General features: G+C 59.4%; 1 protein-coding gene across 1 annotated transcript; it reads left to right on the forward strand.

Moving 5' to 3' along the window:
* Positions 1-390: 390 nt before the first annotated feature.
* GNAI2 (G protein subunit alpha i2) lies at positions 391-20265 on the forward strand. The gene is made up of 9 exons (XM_060109028.1): positions 391-654; positions 14587-14629; positions 15287-15428; positions 15601-15761; positions 17505-17633; positions 18045-18174; positions 18259-18412; positions 18784-18998; positions 19687-20265. The coding sequence occupies exons 1-8, from the start codon at positions 537-539 to the stop codon at positions 18972-18974; spliced, it is 1068 nt and encodes a 355-aa protein (XP_059965011.1). The 5' UTR covers positions 391-536; the 3' UTR covers positions 18975-18998; positions 19687-20265.
* The last annotated feature ends 437 nt before the right edge of the window (positions 20266-20702 follow it).

The raw sequence follows: 20702 nt of genomic DNA on the forward strand, positions 1-20702 counted from the left end.
AGAACTGGTTCCTGCTCGGCCCCTGAGGTGCACTGGATCTCCATCCTCAGGCTACGAGATCCGCCCGCCCCCGCCGTCGGGCAGCGGAGGTCCAGCCGCCCCGCACCCAATCGGAGCCCGGCCCCGCCTACAGCCCGCCCTGCGCTCAATCCTTCTGGGCTAGGCTCTACCCCTACCGCTATCCCTTGGCGTGGCTCCGCCTCCAGCCCGAGCCGAGCTTGGGCCGCACCTAACTTCGCCTTCGCTCCGCCCTAGCTTCGCCTTCGCCAATCACCGGCCCCGAATCTCCTATGGCCCCCCCCACCTCAGGCCCCGCCCCGTCCCCGTCCCGGGCCTGACTCGCTCCGGCCCCACCCCCCGCCCGCCCTGCGGTCGGTGCGCGGCGGCCTGGAAGGCACCGCCCGCAGACGCTCGGAACTGCCGACCTGGGAGCTACCCTTAGAGGGCCGGCGGCGGGAGCGGAGTGAGTCGGGCGGGGCCGAGCTGGGCCGGGGCCGTGTGGGGGCCGGGCAGCGGCCGGGCCGGCGGACGGCGGGATGGGCTGCACCGTGAGCGCCGAGGACAAGGCGGCGGCCGAGCGCTCCAAGATGATCGACAAGAACCTGCGGGAAGACGGAGAGAAGGCGGCGCGGGAGGTGAAGTTGCTGCTGTTGGGTGAGGCCGCACCCTGCGCTGGGACCCCCGATTCCCCGCCCAAATCCCCGACTTTGACCTGAGGACTAGGGCTTCTAAGTCTCAGACTCGGCCTGGACCCCCACACCTGGACTTGAACCCCCCAAACCCGCCTGGCAAGGACATACAAATAATGGATCAAAACTCTGGGTTGGCCTAGACCTCTGGTCCATAGCCCAGACTCTCAGATCACATCTTCAACTCATCCCAGACCCCAAACCCCCAAATCCAGCCACCAGTGCCCCAACACCCGCTGCCCAGAACTCTGCACCATCCACCCTTGCTGACCAACCTCGCAGATCCTCAGAGCCCCTGCCTGTCCTCTCATACTTCCCTAGACTTTACCCAACCCCCCAGAACCCCACTCGGCACCCACCTTCAGGCACCACCTGTTCCCTCACCTGCTCCCCCTATTCCTATTGGGCATGAGTATCTCCAGGGCCCCTCCCAGGCCCCCAGTCACTCCCTCCTTCCCCCTCTGTGCCCCATCCCTACTCTGGACCCTATATCCTCCACCTGTGCACCTTGACCCCAAGGGACCTCTCAAGTGGGATGACTGCTTATGAGCTCTCTCTCCAGCCAGAACCCCCAAACCTTTAGAGACCCCTGCTCCCTGCATCTGGCCCACCAGCTCCCTCTCTGCACACATCTCTCCTCAAACCCTCTGCTCCCCTGCTCTTAAGTCCTCTCCCACACTCTGGCCTTCTCCAGGTTCCCCCACCCCTCCTACACCAGGTGGGCCGGGCTGAGTGGACTGGCCCCAGACCTCTAAGGGGCTGCAATGAGGCTCCACTGGTCATGTTGGGGGAGGGGACCTGGCCTTAAGCTTCCCAGCGAGTTCTGCTGAGTATCTGTTTCCCAGTTTCTAAACCCTGTCTGGGCCAGTGAGGGGGGCATCTGGGAGTAGGAGGGAGTGTGGAGGAGTTTGGGTTGCGTCGCCTCCAAGGCCAGGGAAGATGGTGGCTGCTTGAGGGGTGGGGGGAAGTGGAAGTGGTGAGACAGCCGACATATTGCTGCCCCCGGCGGGCGGGCCAAGGAGATATGCTGATAGGTGCTAGTCTTCCCGCACCCTTTCTGGGCCCAAAGGCCTGGGACGTGGCCTCCGGGGGTGGGTGGGCCTGTAGGATCTTGAGGCCCTGTGAGTGGTGGACCAGCTGGTTGAGTAGTTGGGGGCCTGCTGGGGGTGGGCATCTGAAGTGGATTTGTGCAAACGCTGCGGGCCTGGTAGTTGTCCCAGTCCAGCCTCCCCCTGGGAGCAGGTGTGGTGCCCAGTGGCGGCCTGATTTGGGCGGTTTCAGGCATGGGGGTGAGGGAGGCCCTCGCGGCTGCATTGGAGGCTGGACCTGTATGTGTGGGGGGGTGTGGCCTCTCAGCCCCAGAGCTGCGTGGGGTCCCCAGGCTGTGAAAAGCGGGGCTTTTCATGCTGAGCGTATGGCCGAGGGACAGCGTGTCTTCCATCCTGGGCCCATCTGTTGACTGTCCCTGGGGGCCTGGCCTCAGGGGCACAGCCCCGGAGGTTTCAAAATGGCATCCGCTCCTCTGCCACTGCGGGGAGGAAGAGAAGGGGCGGGAAGGGGCGGCGGCCCAGCCTCCTGGGCTGTTTTGCGTTGGGCGCTTGCCTCTTCCTGTCTCTGCTGCGAGTGAGGCAGCGGCAGCAACGAGTGGGTGGCGACGCGGCGGAATGCCCATCGCTGCTGCCCGCTGGGCCTGGGGAGGCTGCTTCCGGTACTGCTGCCCCCCAGTGCCCGGCCAGGGGGTCTCTAGCCAGCCCCTTCCCAGGCCGATTGCAGTTATGGCAGTGCTCGAGAAGATGTGGGACTGGGCCATGGGGCTCCTGGCCTGTTCTGTGTCCTGACCCCAACCCACCCACCAGTCTTGCTCCTTGGAGCCCGGCTCAGGTTTTAGGCCTGGCCACCCCTCCCATGCTGGGCCGGCAGCAACCAGGGGTGCAGGGTCCCCTAGAAATGCTCAGCATTTTCTAGACTGGGGAGTCCATCTCAGCATTCTGCCCTTCTGGCCTTTGCTTCCTCTGTGAAATGGGCTTCCTGGGTTTGGGCCAGAGGAGTGCTGTGCCCAGGATGGGGGCAACAGGGACCTCGTGGAGGTTCCTGTTGGGAGTGGGGAGTGGGGGCTAAGACCCTGCAGAGGATGCACTGTAAGGGGCTGGGAGACCAAACTTTGCCTGAAATTGAGGACTCAATCTGCCAGGACTGCCTGGAGGAGGATCCTGGCTGGCCATCCCTTTCCTATCCAGGTACAAGGAGGTGATGGGAGCCTAGCTGAGGCAGCTTCAGAGAGCTGGGTGCCTGTCCCATGTAGCGGAAAGACCTGTCCAGGCAACGGAACTCAGGCTGGGCAATTGCCAGCTTTGCCTCCCAGCCAGAACCACTCCTGCTGCCCCACCCGCATACTGGCTCCTTCCTGTCCTGGGTTGCCCTGCCAGCAAGCCGGCATAGTCACTGTCACAGTCACCGGGGCAAAGGCAGATGTGATACACACTAACTGGTGAGAGGGTTTTTTCTGGCAGCTTGGTAGGGGGAGCTGAGTTGCTGATACCAGCCCTACTTCAGCAATACCCCTGCCTCCACCCAGTTCAACTTGACTGACCAGCTATCCCCAGGTAGAATGTGGGGCCTCAGGCTGGGCACTTAGGGGAAAGTAAACCAGAGTGTGTGTGTTTAGAGAGTGACTTTGATTTATCTGGGCTCATGTGGGCAGTCTACAGAGAAAGGAGAGACAGTGCCCATCGCTGGCCCCAGGAAGGCTTCAGGGTATAAATACAGCAGTTCTCTCTTGCCCCTGGGACTTTGTATCTGTTCCCTTCACTTGATGTACTTTTCCGCCGTTTCACTCCTACTTGATCTTTCTTCAAGACTCTGCTCAGGTATTGCCCCCCAGGATCCTTCTTTGACAGACCCCCTTCTCCAAGGCTCCTCTGCCCCCTGCCCCCCCCACCCCCAGCGCTACCCCCATCAGAGCGTGGTATTTGTCCGTGTCACAGCTGCCCTCCCTTGCGACAGGGGCAGGGCTGCGTCCTGTTCATTTCTGAGCCTTCTGTGCCAGCATGGAGCATGATACCTATTGGGTGCTTCTTGTCTGTTTGTTGAATGAAAGAAGTGCTACTGGTGTGAACTTGGTCTTGGGGATGGGTAGATGGAGAAGCAAGATGGCGGTCACTGAGCCATCGCCTGCCATATCATGGGCAGGTGGCAAGGGCTCAGTGTAGGGCCAATGACCAGGACTGGGGAGTGGGGAGACTGAGGGAAAAGTTCTTCAGGCTGTTTCCTCCTGGTCTCATCAGGCTATGCTGGCACCTCAGAGACAGCCCTTATCCCACTCCATGCAGATCTCTTGCTGACGAGTGTGCAGCCTGTCACAGGGCACAGCACACAGTAGGGACTCCAACTGTTCATGTGGGAGACTGGCTTTACATTCTTCCTTTCAGCTCAGGCTGTTTGGGGACTGTTGCAGGCCCGCTGTCTCTGCCACTTCAGTAGAGCCTGTCTAGCTCTTAGGGCTGGAGCTGCCCCGTAGTCATGTGGCTCAGACCGGAGTAATGCTGCAGAAGTTCTTGGCCTGGCCAGTGCAGAGACTGCACATACATGGGCTCAATTAAGTTCATCAAATGAAAAGGAAGGGAGTTTTGTGACCTTTGTCCTGTCTGTGTCTCTCACAAGGGGCCTGGCACACTGTAGGTGCCTATTCAGTGTGTATGGAAAGAGTGAAACTATTGCGGACATCCGTGAACAGGGATAAATAATTCTGGGGCTGCTGCTTGGGGCTTGGTGTAGCTGGAGTTAGTGGGAAGGGCTAGCCCAGGATCCTGGCTGGCTGGGTAATGGGTAGAGTCTAATGATGCCTATGAATGCAGGGGGGTTGCTTCCTGGAGAAGGGGTCCTCTGGGTGGCCTTGAAAAATTAGCAGCATTTGCCAGGGTCAGGCATTGGGGGCAGAGGGACCAACTCGGTTCCCAAGCCTTTGGGTGGGTGCTTCCTGGCCTGTGGGGAGGAGGGCTCACCCTCCTTAGACTGGCTCTTGGGGTCACACAGACCTAGGTTCAAATCCCAGCTCCACCTAGTGTACTGGCTGAGAAACCCAGTGACAGGTGAAATCCTAGTAGGTGGCCCGCTCTCCATCCATAACCTGGGACACGGTGCCTGCCTACAGCCACAGGTGTTGTGGGGACAGTACACCAAAGTCTGGGGGTGTGAAAACAGGTGGGGGACCCTCTGCTGACTCCTGCGGAGCTGAGAGTTTGGTGGGGAGGGATCTCCCCAACCTGGAGGCTGCCTGGCCACAGCATGGAGCCCCTGGGAACCCCCTCCCTTTCCCTTAGGCAGCTGCTCACAGCAAGCGGGAGACTGAGGCTTGCAGACATTGGGTGCCATCTGGAGTGACACACTGTCCTGGGGACCTTAGGCCCAACCTCTGGGGACTGAGCCCCTTCCTGGGGGTCTAGGGTTGGGGGTGTTGCAGGGCCCTGGGTACCACGTGGGCTGGTACCCAGGCCAGCCTCCAGCCTCCCTATTCTCCCCATAGCCTTCACCATCCCACCATCCCGCTATCCTGCTATCCTGCCTTTGGGCTGGAGCTCATTAGCACTTGAATGGGGGGCGGGGCAGCTTGGGCCTCTGAGTCTCTTCTTCCCACCCCTCCCCCAGGCTAAGCCAGGCTTTGTCTTCCTGAGTCGGTAGTGCAGTGCTGGGGCTACCAAGTTAGGGAGTGAGTAGGGGTCTAAGCCATTTCTGACCTCCTCTGCCTAGGTCCTGCTCAGGCCCCCTGGGCTCAGCCCCTGCCCATGACTCCACTGTTGGTGCAGCCAACATGAAAAGTTGTACCTCTAGGGTAAGAGTGAAACTGGGTCCTTCAAGTGATACCCCTGAGCTGGGAGACTGGGTGAATAAGGGCGGTTTTGCAAAGGAAGTGACACTGGAGCTCAGCTGAGGGTATCCCAGGAGGGTTGGGGGCTGGAGAACCCCAGACAGAGGTCAGAGCAGGTGGTAAGGACAGAGGGAATGCCTGCCACTGTGGCTGGAAGCCAGTTGGGGAGCTCAGGCTTCCATGCCAGTTGGTGAGCTCAGGCTTCCATGCCAGGCCCTGAGGCAGCGTTAGGCCACCCACTGTGCTTGACTTGGAGCCTAGGCTGCCAGATGGGGACTGGCATGGTCAAGGACCTCTTTGGGTTGGCCCAGGGTTGGCCCTGGGCTGGCCTGAGCTGCAGGGTCACTGGGTAACATCATTGATACCCAGGCCTGCAAACATTGCCCAGTTGCCCAGCAAGTGACAGCAGGTAGCGCTGGGGGTGGGGCCTGATGGGATCTCAGTGAGGTCCCTAGGCTCCAGCAGAGCAGGGGCTGGCGCTTGGGACAGCTTGGGCCAGAGGCAGGCACACTGGTCCTGTACAACCTGCCCTCGATCTAAGTCCCTAGATGTGTCTCTCTCGGTCTCTATCACTAGAAGCCACCCATTCTTTTGGCAGGAACAGGATGGAGGAAGCTTTGTCCACATAAGCCCTTAGCCTCTGAGGGACCAGGGGCTTGCCTCACCACATCCCCAGCAGAGGACGAGACAGTCCGACCCAGAGCCTAAGTGCTGTCTCCCCAGCAGGATGGGGGCAGGGGGCAGGCCAGCTTCTATCTCACCTTCCCAGTATCTCAGGGCAGGAGTCCTAACCTAAAAGTTCAGTGGGGGAAAGGAGTTAACAGGTTCTGGCCAGGCCACAGCTGATGGGCCTGCCTAAGAATGCCCTGGGGAGGGCAAGGACTAGGCCCTTTGATGGTGGCCCTACTACCTGCTGCTCTCAGGCAGCCCCTCCCTCAGCCACAGGTGCAGGGTGGGGCCCCCTCTGCCCAGCCCCACCCAGCCTCTCTAGCCTGTAGCTCTTGTTCTTACTAAACCCCAAACACTCCACCCTCACCCCATGCTGCTTTTGGGGCTATGGCCGTCTTGGTGGTTGGAGGAATAATCTCCCTGGAATAACCACACATTCCCTAAACTGGGCTGGACCTTCAGTGTTGGCCTTCTGGGTACACTTCCAAGGCTTGGCAGTAAATGCCAGGCCAGTTTGAGCCAAAGCCTAGAGGTGGGATCACCTCTAGGTGAGAAGGTGTCCTTATGGCTCGGAGCATTCCGGGGTGCCAAGGCTGCTACAGCCTCAGAATATCCAGAGGGGGTGTTGATGGCAGCACCTACTGTGCCCCGGGCTGGAGGAGGGGCAGTGAAGTCTGCATGGCAGGGCTGGGCCTCTCAGGGAAGTGGTGTCCACACCAGAGGAAAAGGAGGAAGCAGCTGGAGGAGGAGGAGCCCAAAAGGGGAAGAGGCTAGAGAGCCGCTCACACTCTGCACTGGGGTGGGGAGTGTGAGCCAGGTCAACTGGGGGACTTAGAAGGTGAGCCCCACCTGTGCAGGCTCATCTGCATATCCCTGTGGGCGACCCTACTGGTAGTCACTGGGCTGGAGTCAATCTAGACAGCTCTGTCCCTTGTCCTGTCCCAGCAACCACTGGGCCCAAGATCTCAGAGAAGGTGGCGCCTCTGAGAAGGATTCCAGGCCCCTCCTTTGACCACAGGAAGTGGTGGCTGGGAGAGGGACGCCGGCAGGGGGGCTAGCAGGAAAGCAGAGAGCTGCTTCTATGTTCCCGAGCAGCCATTGCCCTCCAAAGCCGGAAGGCCGGCTGCAGGCCCAGATGAATACCCGGAAATGGAGCAGCAGCCCCGGGATTAGCTCACTCTGGGTTTCCCCTGCCTGGGGGTAGACAGAGGGGCCCTTGATCCAGCCTAAGGAGTCCCCCCACCCCACTAGTCACTGGGCCTGGGGGTGCCTTCGCTGGGCCTCAGTTTCCCCTCTGGTGATAACAGCAGCTGCCTCTGATTGATGACTATCGTGTAGGGCTGGGTCTCATCGTATTTAACCCTGCGAGGCTGGGACTGACATTACATCCATTTCACTGATGCAGAAACGGAGAGTCCGGGACATCATGTGACTTATCCAATAAGTGGAGATACCAAAATGCGACCCAGGTAGTGACCCTGAGCACCTGCCCCCAACTATTGTCACCCCTCAGGAGCCTGTGCCCAGTTGGCAAGAACTGCTCAGTCAGGATGACAGGCAGATGCTCCGGGTGCTCGTGTGTTCTGCATATGCCTGGGGGGCCTCAATTCTCTTTTAGGAGATTGAAAGGGGACCATCTGCCCAGGAGGATGGGACCCAAGACTCTCTGCGTGAATCTTTTTCCTGCTTAAAGCCAGAAATCTGCTGTGTGGCCATGGGGTGACCTCGTCCTAATATATCTGGCCCGTGTCCCCTCACCGGAATACTTAGGTCACAGTCAGGCAGCTTAGCACTTCACTCTTCCCCTAGCATTACACTTGTGCTTCCCACAACCCCCAGGCTTGGACTGAGAGCAGGCCTGAGGAAAGCTCAGAGGCTGTCAGAGTCCAGCATGGGGGCCCCTGAGCCTGGTCTGAAGACTGGGAGTTGTCCAGATGAGGAGCAGGGAAGAGTGTTTCAGCAGAGGGTCCCCACTAAGAGCAAAGCCCGTGCACGGTACTGTGTGGACACTGATATGTCTGTGGTGTGGGCTGGCTACAGCATGAGACGTGGTGAGGCCGGTCCTCATGCGACTTGGCCTCCAAAATCCAAGTTTTCTTGCCTTGCCTTCCCCCACGGAGGTTCCCAGGGTTTTGCTCCGGGTTGTCAGGCCAGGCCCTAGGGAACTGAGGAGCCTAAAAGCCTTAGGAGAGCTAGAGCAGAAGCAGCAAAAGCATCAAGGTGTCGGTGGGCCATGAGGCCACACACAAAGCTGAGAACATGCATCTTCATGGCCTGTCAAGACTTCGGGGCCCAGAGCGCCCACTCCCCCATCTTCCTCACTGTGTGACCTCAGGCCGTCCTCTCCTTTCTCTGTGCCCAGTGCTGGGAGCTGTGATCTCTTGATTCTCAGCACGGTCCATGGCTTGTGAGCACATAGGCAAACTGCCCGCTTGGGCTGGACAGTTTGGGGTGGGTGTGAGGACCCAAGGGAGGCTGCTCAGGGCAGGCGTTGGGCTTGGCACACTCCCCTGAGGGGTACATTTCATAGATGGGGACACTGAGGCCCAGGCATGGGCATCTCACCCAGGGTCTACCACAGTGAATCAGGAAGAAAGGTGGGGGTTATTCAGATTCTTTGAAAACAGCAAAGCGATTCCTTAAATGAAGAAGCCTCAAGAAGAGGGGTGTGCCAATGGCCTGGCTCCTTGTATGACCTGGGCCCTGTCCAACACCGCCTGGCTCCTGTGGAGGGTGAGACCTGTAGCCTGAGTGGCCAACAGTGCACAGGTCTCAGGGCCTCCTCTCCTCCAGGGTGGCCTTCCTTACGCGGTGCCTCAGTTTCCCTCTGTACAGTGGGCAGGGCCCCACTGAGGGAGACACAGCCCTGTCCTGGAAAGCCCTCTCCATGTCTGGCAGAACCCGAGGCCTATTTCCCTTGCACAGAGAGCTCTGACTTGGCAGTAGCAGGCCAAGCCCTGTGTTGGTGCTTCCCTGATGGGCATCATGAAGCTGTGGAAGCCGCTGGAGGCTTCCCAAGTGGCAGACTGGAGGGAGGGAGGTTCCGGGTTTGTTGGGGCACCTGGAGGAAGCCAAGGCCACGCACGTGGGTGGGGGTGTCACAGGGTCCATCCAAGACCCACTGCCCGGCCCCTCACAGTGCCAGACCCCAGCTGAGCCTCCTTGGAGGGAGTGAGGGGGCCAAAGAGCAGCACCTGGAGGAAGGAAGAGACGCCAGGGTCGGGGCTTGGAGGGCCTTTGTCTGGCCGGGCCGTCTGCCCCTCCCTGCCGTCTCCATTGTTCCCTGGCGTGCCGCGTCTCTGCGGCCGAGGGCTTCCCAGGCTCGGGAGGGGCCCGTGGCTGCGGCACCTCCCCCAGCTGCCCCTAGCCGCGGCTGCTTTCCAGAAACCAATGCTCCTCTGCGCCGCCCAACCCCCACCTCCTCCACCGGGCCTCTGGCTGACGGGCTCCCCCTGGTGGTGGCGGGGCGGGACCCTAAGGCTGCAGGGGAGAGGCGGGAGCTATGGGGCCCCAGAACCGCAGGCTGCGCTGGAGACGTGGCACCTTCCTGGGATGACCGTGGGAGGTGGTGCCAGGGCTGCCTTCGGGGTGGGCTTCCCAGGGCTCACCCCTACCTTCCCCCAGTGCCCCCCCAGGGTAGGCCGGGGGAGGGGGTTGGGAGGGGGGCGGTGGGGGCTAGGGGGCGGGCCCATGCTGTGGGTTTGAGCTGGGCTGCTGCCCGTCTACCCTGTGGTCCCAGCCACTGCCGCTTCTGAGAATCTCTGCCCTCAGGCCTGCCACGTCAGTTGGCTGCTCTCCCAAGCCCCACATGTTCCAGGGGAGCCCACCAGCCTTCTGGATGAGGAGAGCCAGTGAGCAGTGTCTGCGGTGAGGCTGCTGGGCGGGAAGGAGTACCCCACTGTGGAGAAGTGCCGGGTTGTGAAGGGAAGTGACAACGAAGAGCAAAAAGCCAGCAAAGGAGTGAGTGGCTCTGACTCTGGTCCCAGGTTACACATGTCCCGCCAGGGAACCACCACTGCTGAGTCAGCCTCTTAGCCACTGGTCATTGCCCTGTGCTGTGCTTTGTCTGAAAGCCTCAGAAACTCGCCTTCAAAATGAGATGGTCACAGCAGGCCCCTCTGCAGGCTGCGGTTGCAGTGACCTGTGCAGCGTGGTCACTGTGGGTTGCAGGAAATGAGAGGTTTGGGGAAATCTGTCATCTTCCAAAGGGTAAAAGAAATAGCAATAATTACTTTGATCTGAATGCTCACCGTGTGCTGGGCACTCACCCTTCTCCTCGGACGAGATAATGGTGGTATCCTGTTTCACAGATGAGGTACCAGAGGAAGGGCAGGATAGGGCTGCAGCTCTTGGAGATCTCAGGGAGAATCGGGGTGGACACCAGGGCTCTGGCAGGTCTGGACCTCCCTCTGGGAGAGGATCTGAAAGTGCGAGATGGGCCCGCTGGTTACTCGAGGCTTCACAGCTTCTGCAGAAGAGAAAGTGGGGCCAGAGAGGAAAGCGGCATGTCAGGGAATCCCTGCAGGACAAAGCCTTGTCTGGGAGGAAGAGGGTTCAAGATAGACGACAGCAGAGACCTGATGTTGGGGCTTGGGATCAGCATCAAGCCATTGGACCAGTGGCCCTGTCTCTGCTGCAGAGGCCCTGCTGGCCTTGTTCAGGCAGGTGGAACCGTTGTTTCTCCCTTCCCCCATCTGTTCCCTCCTCCATTGGGGCCCAGCGCTCCCAGAGTGGAAGCAGATGTTCTAATGCAGAGCAGCCGCTGTCGCCCAGCACATCTCAGCAATTACTGCCTGCCCGCTGGGAGCCCAGCAGCTGCGCCCCAGGGCAAGGGCTGCAGAGGTTTCTTCCTTGGTGGGAAGAGGTATGGCCCTGTGGGAACACTGAGGGCACCCCAGGGATCCTCTGTGGGTCCCTCTGGTCTCAGCTGGAGAAGGAACGCCTGGTGGGCCTGTTGTGGGTAGGAGACTCCTGGCACCTTCTACTGGCTGAGTTCCCCCCACCCAGCACCTTTGCAGCAATCTGGATCCAGCTAGTGAAGCCCCCTTCTCTGAAGGGAAGGTGCAGGGCTGGGTGGGGAGAACTGGGTGCCCAGGATTAGCAAGGTACAAGCAAACTCCGCTCCAGGTACCAGCCTATCTAACAGGGGAACATCATCAGGCCCCGATGGAAAAGGAGTTTCTGGGGCATCTAGCTTGTGGGCTGCCCGAGAACCAGGGTGTCCACCTGGATATCATGCTTTGGCCCCACCCACCTCTGTCCCTTGATCTGTAGCTGCTCCTGGGCCATGCCTCTGATTCTGTCCTGGTGTTCTCCCCTGCTTTCTGCTTGGCTGCCAGCATCACACCCTTGTCCTGCCACTTAACTCCTTCCCTCTTGAGTCACAGCTGCTGGAAGAACAACGGGACTGCTTTGAGTCCAGGGATGGGGGCTCCATGACCTTGGTTTGTCCACCTGTCAAATGGGAGTTGTTCTGCAATGACCCCTGCTGGGGGCAGAGACTGTCCTCCTAACTCTTTAAAGGGAGAGGAAGGGAGACTGAGGCTTGAAGGGGACAGGGAAGGGAACCTCAGTGTCTGCCAGGTCTGCCGCGGCTAGGCAAATCAGATGCAAAGCAAGTTTGTGCTGTCATCCCCGTCTCTGGGCAGGGTCATGGAGTGGCCCACACCCTTTACCAAGAGAGTAATCAAAGGGCCAGACAAGGAGACTGATGCCTCAGGTGGATGGTGGTCCCAAAGTCACCCTCACCTGTGGTCCCCTACGCCCTGGAGATCTACCTGCTCTGAATCTCAGTTCGCCTGGCTGGGGACGGCATGACCGATCTGACCCATCACTTTGTATCCTTGGCCTCCACTCTTGCACTGGCTGAGATTTGTGGCTCCTGGGTCTTCCTTTGCTCCAGGATGTGCTCCCTCCCTCCTGCTCTGTGGGAGCAAGTGATTAGGTGGGAAGGACAGCCAGGCGGTCACCTGGCCCTCGTGGTTAGCCAGTCCAGTGCTGTCCTCCCTGCCCCATGGATATTCTGGGCCCTAGGGAAAGGGCCTCAGTGATTAGGCATCACCATCAGGCCTTCCCAGGCCCTCTCCCCATGTCCCCACTCTGCAGGTGGGAAGTGTTAGTGTGAGGGGTCCTAGCTGTTCCCCTGCCATGCACAGCCCAAGGGAAAGGGAGGGATGCTGCCATTGACCAGAGCCCACACCCAGGGGAATGCACTGGGACTGGGGCCTCTAGTGCCCAGGGGCCGGCCGATAGAGGGGCTTGTGCCCCAGCCTGCCCAGAGCCTGCCCATCTGTGCCACCCCCAGTGCTCCCCTATCCTGGGAGGCAGGCCTGAGACAGTCAAGCCCAGTGATTCCAGGCAACTGGTGGCGTTTGTGAGGCCTTCTCAGGGAGGTCCCTGGGTTGTGGACATGCCCAGGCTCACAGCTGTGAAGTCCGCAGCTGCACCTCGGTTTCCTCCTGGTCAGTGTGGATCTGGGGTGGGAGGTAGGGGGAATGCAGGCAGGGGCCTCAGCAGGGTCTGCTGCTTTCTCGGAGGGCACTGCAGAGACTCAGACCTGTGTCTGCCTGGGAAGTAAACCCAGTGGCAGGGACTGTGTGGCCCAGCCACAGTACCAGGCATGCAACACTGCAGGGTGGGCCACCTGCAGAGGGGCTGTAACCATGTGACAGCAGCCTCTCTCAGTTTCCTTTTTTTAAAAAAATTTTTAAAATTTAAAATTTTTATTTTTTGGCCACACCCTGCAGCTTGCGGGATCTTAGTTCTCCGACCAGGGATCGAACCCGTGCCCCCTGCATTGGAAGCACAGAGTCTTAACCACTGGCCTGTCAGGGAAGTCCCTCAGTTTCCTCATTTGCGAGGTAGGGGTGCGAGTAGAGCTACCCCCGGGGCTTGTTGTGAGGTTACTTAGTGGGCGTGATAGGCGTAGAACAGCATCTGACACAGGGGGCACTATTCACAGCTCGGCCGTGATCATCATTGCTGTTGTTATTGCTGCTCGTGGTAGTTTGTGTGTTAGCCCCTTCATCCTCTGAGGTTGTCTTAACCAACGCTGAGGGATATGGGAGCCAGAGTCCTCAAGTGTGACTTCCCCACAGACCCCACCACACACCCTGCTGAGCTGCTCAGAGGGACAGACCCGCCACAGTGATCAGGAGGGTTGGGACACACGTAGGTGGGGCATGGGGCAGCTGTGCCCAGCAAAGAGAACTGCATGGGCAAAGGCCTGGAGTTGGCAAGAGGAGCTGCCTGGCGGTGACGGGGCAGAGCAAACAGTCTGGGCAAAGGCTGGGAGGGAAAGCCAGGCCAAGCTGAGGTGCGCTCTACTTGGAGCTCAGGACAGGGAGCGAGCCACAAAGGGAAGAGGTGAGACCCTGCCTCCACCCCGTCCATCCCCCAGCCAGGAGTTGAGTGGTCTCACACTTCCCTGCAGACTCCCTGGGGAATGCAGATTTCTGGGCTGCACCCCTCGAGATCTGGCTGTGTGTCTGGGATGGGGCCTGGGAATCTGCTTTTAAAAAGATAAAAACAAACAAAAAAAAACACCTTCCCAAGGCATCGTCCTGCAGCATCTGAGCCACATTTTGAGAAGGGCTGGGCAGGCCAGGCATCATCGTCGTACATGTCTCCCTGCCTTTCTGAATCCTGGCTACATGATCTTGGGCCAAGACTTTAATTTTCTGAGCCTCAGTGTCCCTGTCTGTAAAATGGGAGAAACAGTACCTATCTCTGGGGCTGCTATGACAGTCACAAGAGACAGTGCCAGCAAATCCCTCAGCAATGGCCAAAGAAATACAGGATGGGGCTCTACTCAGGGCAGACGTGGGCCCAGTGAGCAGGGCGCTGGGCCTTGGGCCACGTCTGGGAGTCAAGGGTGTGACGCCATGCCCGGATCCAGGCCCCTTGGCAGCTGCAGCTCAGAGTGGAGGGAGAGAGGGCTGCTGCCCCGCTGGAGTGAGCAGGGCTCCTCTGCTAGCTGTGCCTAGGCGCCATGTTGGGGAGCACTAGCCGCAGAGTGGCAAACCTGCATGTGTGAGGTTGACACGGTGACTCCTGAGCCTCAAGTCTCCAGCCGAAGCCCCTGAACTCAACCAGGGCGGTGGGGAGCCATGGTGGGCAATGGACCTTGTGGGAAGCGAAGGCCTGGAGTGAGTCCACCATGGGATCCAGGTGGCCGAGGTTGCCTTCACCCCTGTGGCCCTGCCAGCTGCACCCCTGGTAGCTCTGCTGCCCACCAGGCCCGACTGCCTCCATCTCACTGTGCAGTTGATGGGGAGGGTGAGTTCTGCCTCCAGGCCACGTGACTGGCTTACCTCTGTAACCCCACTGGGCCTGCTCCCTGACCAACTGTGCCCTTTGTTCCAGGTGCTGGGGAGTCAGGGAAGAGCACCATTGTCAAGCAGATGAAGTAAGTGCTGTGTGCGGGAGGCAGCCTCCAAACCTTGATTTCCCCTCTTCTTCCTCTGGGCCTGTACTGGGTCCAGTATACCCAGCCCAAGTATAGGCCCAGACATGTTAGCCAGGTCCAGGACCTTCCCAGAGGCAGCATCCATCCTTGGGTCCCAGTGGTTTACAGGCAGTTTCCCCCTTTCTATTTTTTTTAAATTTTATTATATTTATTATATATATAAAATATTATATTTTATTTTTGGCTGCATTGGGTCTCCGTTGCTGCGCACGGGCTTTCTCTAGTTGCAGCGAGTGGGGGCCACTCTTCATTGCGGTGCACGGGCTACTCATTGCAGTGGCTTCTCTTGTTGCTGAGCACAGGCTCTAGGCGACACGGGCTTCAGTAGTTGTGGCACGCGGGCTTCAGTAGTTGCGGCACGCGGGCTCAGTAGTTGTGGTGCACGGGCTTAGTTGCTCCGCAGCATGTGGGATCTTCCCGGACCAGGGCTCGAACTCGTGTCCCCTGCATTGGCAGGTGGATTCTTAACTGCTGCGCCACCAGGGAAGTCCAGTTTCCTCCTTTCTGAAGTAGATCTCTCGAGGCCCCAGCAGCCCCAGGCAGCCATGTGAGGTCCCTGTGCCCTGTACACCCTAACCCCTGACTCCTGGCTGCCAGGATCATCCACGAGGATGGCTACTCAGAGGAGGAATGCCGGCAGTACCGGGCAGTCGTCTATAGCAACACCATCCAGTCCATCATGGCCATTGTTAAAGCCATGGGCAATCTGCAGATTGACTTTGCCGACCCCTCCCGCGCGGTATGTGGACTCCCCAACCCTGCCTCCCTCCCATAAGGCTTCAGGGCAAGTCTTGTCCTGGGGAAGCTGAGAACACCCCAATCTGGGCCTCATTCCGGAGGCCTCCCTGCCTCTGACAGGTGGGGTGGGGGTGTGCTCCTGCGACTAGCTGACCACTCACTGCTGTGCCCAGGACGACGCCAGGCAGCTGTTTGCACTGTCGTGCACGGCTGAGGAGCAGGGCGTGCTCCCTGAGGATCTGTCCGGTGTCATCCGGAGGCTCTGGGCTGATCATGGTGTGCAGGCCTGCTTTGGCCGCTCGCGGGAGTACCAGCTCAACGACTCTGCCGCCTAGTGAGTACTCCAAGGGGCTGGGCTGGGGGTGCAGTGTGGGGAGACCTGGACTATAGCCTGAACCAGAGGGCCTGAGCACCCTTAAAAAGATACTACCAGCCTCTGTTCATGAAGCTGCTGACTGTCAGCCAAGGTCTTGGTGATCTTGGGTTTGGCCTGGTGCAGGGCTGTGGAGGGACATCCAAACAGATGGTGCCACCCAGATAGGCTGCTGGCCCTGTACTCTCATCTCTCCTCTCCTACCTCTGCTTAAGCCAGTCCCTCTGTCTGAACAGCTTTCCCAGTCCCACTGCCCATCCCATCCTGAGCCCACCCAGAGAGGGGCTGGACCTCTGTGAAGGTGGGTGGGAGGCCGGTCTTGCCTGGCCATGGCGCCCGAGCCCTGCCCCAGTCACATGGACAGCCGCCCCACTCTCCCTGCAGGGGCCTGAATGCACTTGTGAGTGCACGCCCCCCACAGGAGCTGCAGGGTCACAGCAAAACACGGCAGGGGGACTCCCCAGAGGTCACAGGCTCAGTGCCAGCAGAGCTTTTGGGTCCTGGAGGCAAGGAGGGGTGGGTCCTATCAACCACTGCCATCTCAGTGCCCAGGATACTCAAGGAGGGCAGGGTAGGGCCACCTTCCGGCTACTTCCCACTCCTCCATCATCCTTATCCCTGTTCTTCATTCCCCGACATTAAGTTCCCACCTTGTGCCCAGCACTGTTCTGGATGTGGGGATTCAGCAGTGAACATGGGCCCTGCCCTCCCAGGCAGGTTTATGCCATGACAAGATCACCCAGAGGTGGGCAGCAGATTGGAAAACTCCAGGGACCAGGCATACTGCAGCCCCTCCTCACAGCAATCCTCCAAGGCTGCTGTGGGGCAGTGGGTCCCTGGGGTGAGCCCACCTGTTGGGGACAAGGGAAAAACTAGTGGGGAACCCACCATGAGACCTCTGGGCTGGAAGCTCTCAGTAGCGGGCAGGGTGCAGTTTGCAGGTCACAGCACATGCGTCATGGTCCCCCATAGCCCTTCCTGTTTTTCTGTTCTGTCTCTGCGTCTCTGAGGTCATTTCCCTCTGGCCTAGCTGCTGGTGGGAGCCAAGGGCTCGCCCCAGCAGCCCTGCCCCAAGAGCAAGACACTGGTACTGGGCAGTGGCTGGGGGGCCTGGACCCAACCCCCAGGACACAGCAAGGATATTGAGGCAGGCAGCAGAGCTGGTCTCAGGGCTTGGCCGGGGCAGCTTGGATACTAATTAGGAGAGCTGATAATGAGGAGCCCCTGGGACCCCCGCCAAGCGAGTGTTCATGCCTTCCCCCCTGAGGAGCCCAAATTTTACTGGGCAAAGAGCCCACTGGGCCTGGCAGGCCCCAACCTGTCTAGCCCCGCATCGAAGGACATGCCAGGCTGCTCTGTGGCGGGTGCCGTAATTACGCCGATTAGCATCCTGAATCTCTCACTGAAGGACTAATTTGCCCCCTCCCACCGCCCTCACCTGTAGTTCCACCACCCCGGATCTTGTCTGACGCAGGCCTGCCTCAGACCTGGGTGCTGGGGCTTGGCTGGCTAGCCACAGAACTGCCCCTCCTCCCAGGCCCATTCCACAGGCAGGAAGCAGGGGTGCTAGCGCAGGTTTCCTCATCTGAGCAGTGAATGCAGTGCAGGCAAGGGTTAAAGAGGCAAGGGCTATGCCTGGGAAATGAGGGGATGGGAGGGAACGGGGCCCGGTGGCCCCCACTGATCCCCCACCCCCCATCCCAGCTACCTGAATGACCTGGAGCGCATTGCACAGAGTGACTACATCCCCACGCAGCAGGATGTGCTGCGGACTCGCGTGAAGACCACGGGCATCGTGGAGACGCACTTCACCTTCAAAGACCTACACTTCAAGTGAGCGAGCATGTGGGCAGGGTAATGGGGCAGGAGCTGCCAGCCTTGCGGGTGACAGGGAAGAGATCCTCACTCCAGGGCCTGCCGATGGCTGTTGGGAAAGAGGGCTGGTCCAGGATCCGCAGCCCCACTCTGAAGTTTCTTAAGGCTTTGTGGTTGCCAGCAGCTCACAGCCTCTGCTGACCCTGCCCCATGTGGAGGCAGCCTACCCTGCTGACCAGCCTGACCCTTCTGGGCCAGACGTGCCCTGGCCTAGAACCCCAGGGGTAAGGTGGGCCAGCGTGGATGATTCCATGGAGGCAGCCGCCATACTCTGAGCAGGCCTCTGTCCTCAGTCGGTCAACCTGTGAAATGGGGCAGGGACCTTCTCCCAGAACTCCCTTCTCTGGAGCTAAGGTACTGTGTCTGCAGGATGTTTGATGTGGGTGGTCAGCGGTCTGAGCGGAAGAAGTGGATCCACTGCTTTGAGGGCGTCACAGCCATCATCTTCTGCGTAGCTTTAAGCGCCTATGACCTGGTGCTAGCCGAGGACGAGGAGATGGTGAGAGGCCCGGAGGCCACTGGGGGAGGGTGGGGGCAGTGGTGGGGGTGGGGGCTGGTGCTGAAGGCGCTGTCCTGCTCCCAGAACCGCATGCACGAGAGCATGAAGCTGTTTGACAGTATCTGCAACAACAAGTGGTTCACGGACACGTCCATCATCCTCTTCCTCAACAAGAAGGACCTGTTCGAGGAGAAGATCACACACAGCCCCCTGACCATCTGCTTCCCTGAGTATACAGGTGTGGGGTCTGGGCCTCTGGGGAGGAGCTGGTGGTGACCAGGTGGCCCACGGGCGCCCCCCGCTGGACAGAAGGGTAACTGTGGGACACGCGCAAGGGCTGGTGCCTCACAGGCTTATATATCGATACTTGTGTCCGTACACCCCAGGGCCCTTCTTAACACACTCAGGTATGTACTCTGTACGTCACTGAGCATCCTCCTTCACACAATCAGGTGCCCCTCTTTGCACACTCAGACGTGCCTGTGCCCTCTCACAATTGTCACACGATATATGCTTGTCAGTTCACACGCATAGAATCTCGCTCTACCCGTGGGACAGGCCTGCCTGCTGCACATGCAGCACGAGTCCTCCCCATTTTGTCTCCCACAGGGGCCAACAAGTACGATGAGGCAGCCAGCTACATCCAGAGCAAGTTCGAGGACCTGAACAAGCGCAAGGACACCAAGGAGATCTACACGCACTTCACGTGCGCCACTGACACCAAGAACGTGCAGTTCGTGTTTGACGCTGTCACCGATGTCATCATCAAGAACAACCTGAAGGACTGCGGCCTCTTCTGAGGGGCAGCGGGGCCTGGCAGGATGGTGAGCCAGAGGGGGCCGGGCAGGGAGGAACAAAGTGGGGCCACTGAGCCCAGAGAAGGGACACGGTTGGGGCTGGGGAAGGTCCAGGTGGGGGTGGTGAACTTGGACACCCTCTAGGAGATCAGAGGGCAAGGGGAGGGAGGCACAAGGTGCTGAATCAGGAAGGCGACCGAGTGCAGGGCACTGAGGAGGTGGCACAGGTAAGCCTGGGCTCCGTTCTGCCCATTGGTCCAGACAGCAGAAATCCCTGGTTGTGTCCTGGGACAGAACTAGAGGGCTGTCCCGATTTTCCTTGGAGAAAACTCACTTTCTCACCCACCAGGCCACTGGCCTAGCCTGAAGGATCTAGATGACAGAGGGGGCCCAGCTGCCCCAGCTGCCCGCCACTCAGTATGACCAGCTCTACACTCATCCCTGCTGTCTTCCCTTCGGACCTATCTGAGGGCCCTGGTCTGAGGCTGGCCCCACCAGCCCTGGGAGAGGTGGGGAGGATTCTGCCAGTGCTACAGTCTCCCCTCCCCCACGTAACCCAGCAACACACACTGGCTTCTGGGCGGCCACTGTGTCCCTGGTAACGAGTGGGTGGGGAAAAAGGAGAAGGGTCATTGTCTAGGGAGGCGGGAGGAGAGACACACACTGGCTACCTCCCTCCCTCCCGACCCATGCCCTGACTGTCCCCCACCTCCAGGGCCACCGCCGACTCTGCTCCCCCCCAGCCCCTGAGGAAGATGGGGGCAAGAGGACCACGCTCCCCGCCTGTCCCCCTGGCCGCTTCTCCCCTTCTCTCCTCTCTCTGTTCTTGGCTCCCCCTCTCCCCTCCCTCAGCTCCAGAGACTTGGGGGAAGGGTTGCCACAGGCCTCCCTGTTTGAAGCCTGCCCTTATCCCAGGTGTAGGGAATGGCCACCGTACCCCCTCCTGGCATCTGTTCTGGTTTTAACTGTTGTCTTGTTCTGTGATGGGGGAGGGGAGCACATGCTGAGTCTCCCAAGGCCTGTGTTTGGAGGGGCACCCACTTCTCCAGCCTGGGACCCCTGGCTTCGCCCAGCACCAGCCCCTGACCCAACCCAAGTCCAAATGTTTACAGGGAGCCTCCTGCCCCCACCAGCCCCCTCCCCTAAGCCACTCGGAGGCCCCAAAGGAAAAAGCACAAGAAGCGTGAGACGCCACCATTCCTGGAGACCACAGTCCACCGGCTCATTCTCGTAGCTTTTTTTTTTTTAAAAAAAAAAAGAAAGGCAAAGGGAAAAAAAAAAAAGAGAGCGAAAACTGCAAACCTAGAAAACTTTTTAGAAAAAAAACTATTTAAAACTGTCAGGTCCTGACCAGCACCCACCCAACCCCCTTCCCATGATTCCGTGCCTTGAGTGTGTCTGCGTGTTTACACCCATCCCTCTGCTGGTTGCCCCCTGTACGGGCAGTGCCCCTGCCCTGCCCTCTACAGAACTGAGTTTCAAGGGCTGTTCCAGACAACTGCCAATGTCACTGAGGGCCCCGCCCCAGCGGCCCTGGGCCCTGGCTCCATTAACCTAAATGTAGCTCCTTAGCGCTAACCTAGGAACCGCCGCTGCCTGCTGAGGGGCCATGCCCCTCATGCCCTCACCCCAGGCCCGGGTCCTTCAGTGTTGAACACTTCCTTGCTTTTTTCACATGTTTTATGGAATTGTTCACCTGGTTTGAAATAATAAAATGTAGAAAGAAAAAAT

The sequence above is a fragment of the Mesoplodon densirostris genome, chromosome 10, assembly GCF_025265405.1.
Source record: "Mesoplodon densirostris isolate mMesDen1 chromosome 10, mMesDen1 primary haplotype, whole genome shotgun sequence".
Taxonomy (NCBI): Eukaryota; Metazoa; Chordata; class Mammalia; order Artiodactyla; family Ziphiidae; genus Mesoplodon; species Mesoplodon densirostris.

Excerpts from the sequence above, each read along its gene's own strand:
- GNAI2 (XM_060109028.1), top strand. The coding sequence starts at position 537 with ATGGGCTGCACCGTGAGCGCCGAGGACAAGGCGGCGGCCGAGCGCTCC. Across the intron at positions 655-14,586 it reads GGTGAAGTTGCTGCTGTTGG|GTGCTGGGGAGTCAGGGAAG; the intron begins GTGAGGCCGCAC and ends CCTTTGTTCCAG. Across the intron at positions 15,429-15,600 it reads TTGCCGACCCCTCCCGCGCG|GACGACGCCAGGCAGCTGTT; the intron begins GTATGTGGACTC and ends TGCTGTGCCCAG.